Below are 8063 nucleotides of genomic sequence, written 5' to 3'. Positions count from 1 at the left end.
GTTCTAAGACACTGGTGTCAAGTCAGCATTTCTACTGTCACTTTCATTAGCCCTAGATTCTAGATTTTTGCACTTGGCTTTTAAGATGACACACTCCCTAGATAGCTGTTACTTCTCATTGTTTATTACCTCAGACTCATCGATGAAGTCTAGCAATAGTTCAGATAACATTTCTTTGGAGAAAAATTTAATCTTGTCTTTGAGATGAATCACACTTACCTCATGTTCATCATCTGATTCTCTAATGGCCATAAGTGTTTATTCATCTCTAGCTTCATCTTCTGAATCCTCATCTGATGTTTCTCCATAAGCAGCAACCATAACCTTTGTTGATCCTTTGTTCCTTTTGGGTTGAACCTGTTCCTTCTTCCTGTTCCTTAGTTCAGCCCTTTTCTTCTTCCATTCAATTTCCCACTGAGGACAGTTCTTGATCATGTGATCAGTCTTGCCACATTTGTAGCAACCCTCGTTGGTCTTTTTCTCATGAGTCCTTGGTTTGTTGAAGTTTGTACCTCTTGAAGAACCCTTTCCTCTCATCAGGTACCTTTTGAAATCCCTTGTGATCATGGCCACTTTATCACCTTCAGATATTCTGAGAGCTAGGCTCCTTTTCTTCTTGGGTGCATCCATTTTCATGGTTTGCCTTCTCAGTTCGTAGGCAGTGAGATTTCCAATCAGTTCATCCAACTTGAGAGTAGTAATGTTCTTTGATTCCTGAATAGTAGTGATTTTGCTTTCCCAAGTTACTGATAAGACCCTTGTCAAGATTTTCTCAACCTTGTCTTCTTCAAGGATAATTCTCCCAAGAGATTTAAGTTCATTTGTTAGTGTTGTGAACCTTGTGTACATCTCCTGGACAGTTTCTCCTTCATTCATAGTGAAATTATCATATTAAGAATACAACAGTGTTCCTCTTGATCTCTTTACTTGAGGAGTTCCTTCATGAGCCACTTGTAAAGTGTCACATATCTCCTTAGCAGTGGTACAACTTTGAATCCTGTTGTACTCGTCTGGACACAGTCTACACACAAGCCATTTCTTTGCCTTGGCATTCTTTTCCCATTTATTCAAATCTTCAGCAGTGCAGTCACCTTTTTTCTTTGGCACGTCCACTCCTTCAACATTCTTCTTTGTAGTAGCCAGGGGACCATCAATGACTATGTCTCAGAGTTCATAGTCTTCTCTTATGATGTGATATCTCATTCTGTTCTTCCACCAAGAATAGTACTGACCATTAAAGAGTGAGGGCCTAGCAATGGATTGCCCTTTCCAGTTTCCAGGTGGTGCACTCATCTTGATCTTTTCCTAAGGCGTTAAACTCTTCAAGGATAACCCGCTCTAATACCAATTGATATTTTATACTTCAATACCACATAAGAAGAGGGTGATTTGTGTGGTACCCAATTTTCGCTTAACTAGATTATAGAAGGAGCCGGTTCTTCTATGTGTTCCAACTGCTACTGTTTGCGGAATAATAAATAAAGAAAATAAAGAACATAGAGATTTTTACTTGGAAAATACCTGGCTTAAACGGTGAAAAAACCACGACCTACTACTCAGTAGGATTTTCCCAAACTTCTACTAAAATCACTGAGCCAAAAACTGCATTTACAAAAACTTTTTTGTAAACCTAGGATTAACTCTAATCCCGTTGTGGCACACAGCCTCAACTGCTGCGATAACTTTAAGTTAACTCTAACTTGAACACTCTAGGTACCTAATACAATTGCTTCTATAAAAGCTGAAAGGTACAATGTAAAATCACCTACTACAATTGAACTAGAATAAAAGATAGATACTTGAAACTGGTTCTTCTATCTTGTTCAAGTAGCTTCAGGATTGCACGCTTGAATCACACATAAATTGCTTGCAAAATCGCCTTGCTCTTTTGCTCTCAATTTATGTTTAACTTCTACTTATGTGCATTGATTGTAAAAGAGAACAACATTGATATTTAATGGGTTAGTTATTAGAGATTAACTGGGATACAGACGCTACTCTTCTATGGTAAAAGAGTTCTAGTTGATCTCATACTCTAACACTATCCTCTTCATAAACTGTGATCTCTTCGTGTAAGGAGTCTTTCTCTCCTTATCCAATATGCAACCTTTTCGATCAGATCAGGAGATATTACTTCTGATAAGTTAGATTTATCTCCTTCACGTGCATCTCACATGTTTAGGTTGATCATGACTATGCTTCACAAGATGGACCTGGTCCATGTCTGAGTACTTTTGTCAATCTTCAAAACTTCACCTTTACTTGGCCAACACTATCCTATCACAGAACCCACATACTACTCCGCCTCTCTCCCACTTTGGTCAAACTAACTCCTTTAAGCAACTACTCAACTTCTGCTTCTTACACCTTGCCTTCTATATTAACCACTGCATGACACCGCAACCTCTGACAGTCGCTTCTCCGGCACTACTTCATGCTACCTTGCCCCAGAGGCAAATTGAAGAGAACCATAATACCATCGAATTTAACTTATTCAATCAAGACGACGATACCTCATCGCAGATGAAAATTGCACCAGTTCGAAAATACTAAGTCTCGTTACTCCATCAACCCAAACCTGAATGTTTATAGTCCGATTACCTTTCCTCCGCCGAATGTTGAATACCAAATCTCTAAATCATGTACTAAGTACACCTCCCTTCAAGTCATTCACTGCCCGGACACATAGACAAACATCCTACCATCACCAATACTATGCGATAGCAATGCACGAATCGTCATAACAATCAATTCCAAATCTCAAAGCCTAAGGTGATTCTGATACTGAGCTGAAACGATTGAACGGCCTTCCGCAAGGCGACGACAGTAGCCCAATCAAGTACGCAGGGAGAAACATCCTGCACCACATCTATAGTACCATTACAATTCCTCGATTCCCAATTTATAACAAGCACTTCGTGTTGCATAAGATTGAATAGGAAAGAAACAAATACATAAGCCTAAAAGGAATCAAATCGGGCGATGAGGAATCAAGAAGGGGAGTGCTCCTAACAGCCTTGTAGCTTTTCGAGATAAATACAAACATCTCCTTATCGATCCGCAAGACTCTACCAGTGTAGACATGTAATTTTTGACCATCCCTGAGATTTTACATATTTTAGCGTTTAAATATTTAGTTTATGACTAATATCGCTATTTTAACTAGTTTTGGATCTTTTACTTTATTTTATCACAAAAATAAAAATACAAAAATAGTTTCACTTTGTTTGCAAGAATATCAGTATTTTGGTAGTAATATTATTTTAATTTTTGCGATGATTTTAATCTTATCCCATTTTATTTTAGTATGATATTTTAAAATATACCAAAAAAATAATTTTATTTTAATGGTTAGTTTTATTTTTAATAGTCATTTCTACTAAAGTAGGATTAATTAATATATGTGGGTAGTATTTTTATTCTTTTTAGTGAGAGAATCAAATTTGGGCTAAAGTAATCCAATTTTGAGGCTCATTTCGGTTGAGCCCTTAGCCCATACCCTTCTTAGCCCATTACACCACCATTCCATAACCTAAGACCCTTCTTCTTAACAAAAGGAACCCTAAAAACGGCCACCCTCCCTTACACAAATAGGCAGCAATCCTTTCCCAACTCTAGGACCGAGCGGCGACCTTTTTTCTTCAACCGAAGACACCCTAAGAGCAGCAGCCTTCGCCTGAGCAGCCGCCCCACCCCTCCTCTTAACCCTAGGACTGCTGCTCCCTTCCCTTCTCCATCTCCATCAACAGAAGAAGCCAAGGCAAGGACTGAACCCTAACGACCACCGCATCACCCCTTCCTGGATCTATTCTCAATCACACCAATTCCACCGCCACCACCTGAGAATGCTTGTAAGACATTTACACCTCCTCCATCATTGAGTCCACCTATCATATTTTGGCATAAATTTGGCATAGGAACTCCACCAGCAAAGGCATTATCCATAAGTGTTTGCGTGAGTTGTTGGTTTATTTCTTGATTCTGCCGAGCATTAGCAGCCATGATTTGTTGGTATATGTCATGATTCTGCCGAGAAGTAGCAGCCATGTGCTGCTGTATTAGTTGATTCTGCCGATCAGTAGAGTTGCGAACATTTCTTATATCAATTTTTGTTGATCTTCACTTTGCTTTCCAAGAATTTCTTGGGTTTCGTTTGAGCCGAGGTTGATTCCGGTTCGAGTCCTTGTTGTCGATCGAAGTTTCCGGTCACGTGTCCAATTGCTCCTTCAATGTTTTGCTGTTGGATATCTATTTGGAGTTCGATGTAAATTCAATTCAATTTTTAAGGGAAATTGCTTCTCATTAAAGGTCAATCCCTCTTCCCTTATTACTGTTACAAATGAGATTTAATTAAATCTCTTGAATATTTGTTTGCCATTATTTTCTTGTTCGATCAAGGTGAATTAGAGTAATATCTGTCAGAATCAATGAGTTTGATTTCATATGTCCTGTTAAATTGAAATGAGATTAGTGGTTGCTAGTAATAATTAATTGGTCGTGGGGGTTTGACTTGAAATTTGGATTGTCGAAATAATGGATGGTATCATATTTCAGCAATCTTTCCATGTTCGATTTTCTGTTTGTGTTAAAAAGCTTGAGTAGTTTTATTTGTTTCAGTTGGTCTTTTGTTTATGTTAGGTAAATTGGAAATGAATTAAAAAAAGGCAGAAATTGATATCTTGTGATTCGATTGGTTCGCGTGGGTTAAACGCCAAAATATACAAAGACATTCTGACTTACCTAGTCATGCATCTACAAAGAACCTGGGTCTTCTAGGTGTTCTAACTACTACTATTTGCGGAATAAAAAGCACATAAAATAAGGAACACAGAAATTTTTACGTGGAAAACACCTGGCTCAAAAGGTGAAAAAACCAAGACCTACTACTCAGTAGGATTTTCCCAAACTTCCCCTAAAATCACTGAACCAAAATATCATTTACAAAAACTCTTTGTAAATCTAAGGATTAACTCTAATCCCTTGTAGCACACAACCTCAACTGTTACGACGACTTCAAGTTGTCTTATAACTTGAACACTCAAAGTACCTAATACAATTGCTTCTATGAAAGCTGAAAGGTACAACTTTAAATCACCTACTACAATTGAACTAGAATAAGAAAAAACACAATGGAACTGGTTCTTCTATCTCGTTCAAGTAGGTTCAGGAGTGCACACTCAAATCTCGCATAAATTGCTTGCAAAATCGCCTTGCTCTTTTGCTTTCAATTTAGTTTAACTTCTGCGTTTGTGCAATACCTGTAAAAGAGAACAATCACTGTCATTTAATGGGTTAGAAATTAGAGTTTGATTAGGACTCAATTTCTGATCTTCTATCGTAGTTGAGTCCTTGAAGATATCAAACTCTAACACTCTCTTTATCCGGATTGTGTTCTCTTCATATAAGGAGACTTTCTCCCCTTATCCAATATGCAACCTTTTCGATCAAATTAGGAGATATTGCTGCTTGATCAGTAGGACTTATCTCCTTCACGTGCATCTCACATGTGTAGGTTGATCATGATAGTGCTTCACAAGATGGACCTAGTCCATGATTGAGTTCATTTGTCATTCTTCAAAACTTCACCTGTTCTTGGGCCAACACGCTCAAACCCTCAAACCGAAGCTAAACAATCCGAAACTATTCAAATAGTATAAAAACCAGTCATTATAGGTTCACAAGTTCATATTCTAGCTATTAAAGTGATTACCCAACCCCAAAGGTATGATTCCTAAAATTCATCCCCAAGCCCACGTGTCCGGATTCTGGAAATTTTCGAAGGAAGTCGTTACCCATAATCTAAAGAAGATAGATATATGATTATTACTAAGTTTCATGGTAATTTTCGTGGTAAAAATCTCATTCTTGCCAAACCCGAGGTTTTCCTTTAATCCCATGATTTTCACTAATCTTTACATGTTAATCTACCCAAAATCTAAGTATTTAACTCATATATAGTAGGGATTACTTTCCTCCAAAAGTTTGGTGAAAAATCCCTCTCAAGAAGCTCTAAAATCGCCCAACCATGGAGTGAAATGAGTCAAAAACGTCTAATGCCCGTATTAAATGAAGGCCACTGCCTTCAGCGATTTCCACACCTGCGGTCGTGGGCCGCACCAGCTCCCTCGCATATGTGGACAATGGCCCGCTTCTGCGGAATTCACTGGGCCAGTTAGGGCGGCTTCTGCGGAAGGCCAACCGCTTCTGCGGAGGAAGGGTCGCATCTGCGGTTTTGGGCTGCCCACCCTTGGCCGCATCTGCGAGTCAAGGCCCGCACCTACGAGCTCGCACATGAGGCTAACCAACCGCAGGTGCGGTTATGACAGAAGTTGGGGCTTCAGCTCTTGCTCAAATTTTTCAACTTATTCCGAGCCTCGTCCGATTGATGCCCGGGGCCCCCGAAAATACCCACAAGTTTGGAATGATAAAACGGACTCGCTTGAACCCTCGGACGCCCGAAACAACATTAAAACTAAGAATCACACCCTTAAACCAATTGAATCAAACATATGAACTTCAAGTTCTTCAATTTACTTCCAATGTGCCGAAACATACTTATACTATTCGTATTGACACCAAATTTTGCGTGCAAATCTTAAATAATATTACAGAACTATTTCCGATCTCGAAATCCCGTTTGGACCTCGATATCACCAAAACCCGCTCTAAACCAAATTTAAAGAACTTCTAAAACCTTCAAGAACCAACTTTCACTATTATGCGCCAAAACGCTCCCAGGTCATCCAAAAGACAATCCGAACATACGTCCAAGTCCGAAATTATCTTCCGAACCTATTGGAACCATCAAATCCCGATTCTGAGATCGTTTACTCAAAATATTGACCAAAGTCAAACTTGGCCTTTTAAGCCAGCCTTAAGGAACCAAGTGTTCCGATTTCAACTCAAACTCTTCCAAATCCCAAACCAACTATCCCCGCAAGTCATAAATCAGTAAAAGCAAGTATGGAAAGCCTTATTTAGGGGAACGAGGTTTTAAAAAGCAAAACGACCAGTCAGGTCGATGTAGGAAAGATATAACGCATCTAACAAACATAATTTTCCTATATTTCAACAAGAAAAAGTAAGAAGTTTAACCTTGATATTCACAAATTTTCCTTAATCGGAAAGATATTTAGCAGTGAACAAATACAATTTCTCCAAATTTCGAAAAGGAAAAAAAGTAAGAAATCAAACCTTAATACTCATAGACAAACAACTCCTCTTTTTTTTTTTTTTAAATTATAAATAAGGTGTAAGATTGTATCTGTTACGCTCTATGAAAACTATGTTGCATCAATCCAATTATAAATTAGGGATTTTAAAACTTTACAATAGAATACACACAATTTAAAACTTGAATATGAAAATCTTTGTCCAATATTGATCATAACAATAATACGCATATGCTAATCCTTCCAAAGAATCATTTAAAAAGGAAAAGTAAACTAAAGCCAAGGACGCAAAACTACGGAAGATCAGCAAGCCGAAAACCATTCCCATAAAAGAAAAAAAAGAAAAAGAAAAAGAAAAGATTTAGCGATAAAAATATCTGAATGATATCTTAATGAAGACATTTAACAAAGTAAACTTATGGCAAAGAAATTCTTTTTACACATGTACTTTTGTAATTCATGTGTAGTTTTTATTATTTTTGCAAGTTTATATTAGGAATAAGAGGCTGAAATTTGAATGCATAGGACCGCACGTAAATTTCATATATTTATTATTCATAATTATATAAATCTTTTGACTAATAAGACTATTCCTAATCTAATTTAGTATAAATAATTAAATCAACTAACAAAATAAAAAAAGGAAATAAATAAAAACATGGGAAGAAGCAATATTTCTCACTACTATTCAAAAAAACATCCAGTAACAAATATAAATATGTTGTAGTACGAACATTAAATATGGAAGAATTTAATACACCAAACTTAGTTCGTTCCAAATTCCTAAATAGTTGGAAAACATTTAAATGTCTATTTATATATATTAGATAAATAATTTAATTACGATTTTATCCAATGTGAAATTTATTTTTAAGGGTAAAAACGCGAACG

At 37.2% G+C, this 8063-nt stretch overlaps 1 protein-coding gene across 1 annotated transcript; it reads right to left on the bottom strand.

Moving 5' to 3' along the window:
- Positions 1 to 258: 258 nt before the first annotated feature.
- Positions 259 to 630, bottom strand: LOC138883547 (uncharacterized). The gene has a single exon (XM_070164241.1). The coding sequence runs from the start codon at positions 628 to 630 to the stop codon at positions 259 to 261; it is 372 nt and encodes a 123-aa protein (XP_070020342.1).
- Positions 631 to 8063: the final 7433 nt, after the last annotated feature.

This window comes from Nicotiana sylvestris, chromosome 12 (assembly GCF_000393655.2).
Source record: "Nicotiana sylvestris chromosome 12, ASM39365v2, whole genome shotgun sequence".
Classification (NCBI taxonomy): domain Eukaryota; kingdom Viridiplantae; phylum Streptophyta; class Magnoliopsida; order Solanales; family Solanaceae; genus Nicotiana; species Nicotiana sylvestris.
This window is presented reverse-complemented; position numbering and strand designations above follow the sequence as displayed.

What these genes read in the sequence shown, in the direction of transcription:
- LOC138883547 (XM_070164241.1), bottom strand. Translation starts at nt 630, where the DNA reads ATGGATGCACCCAAGAAGAAAAGGAGCCTAGCTCTCAGAATATCTGAA.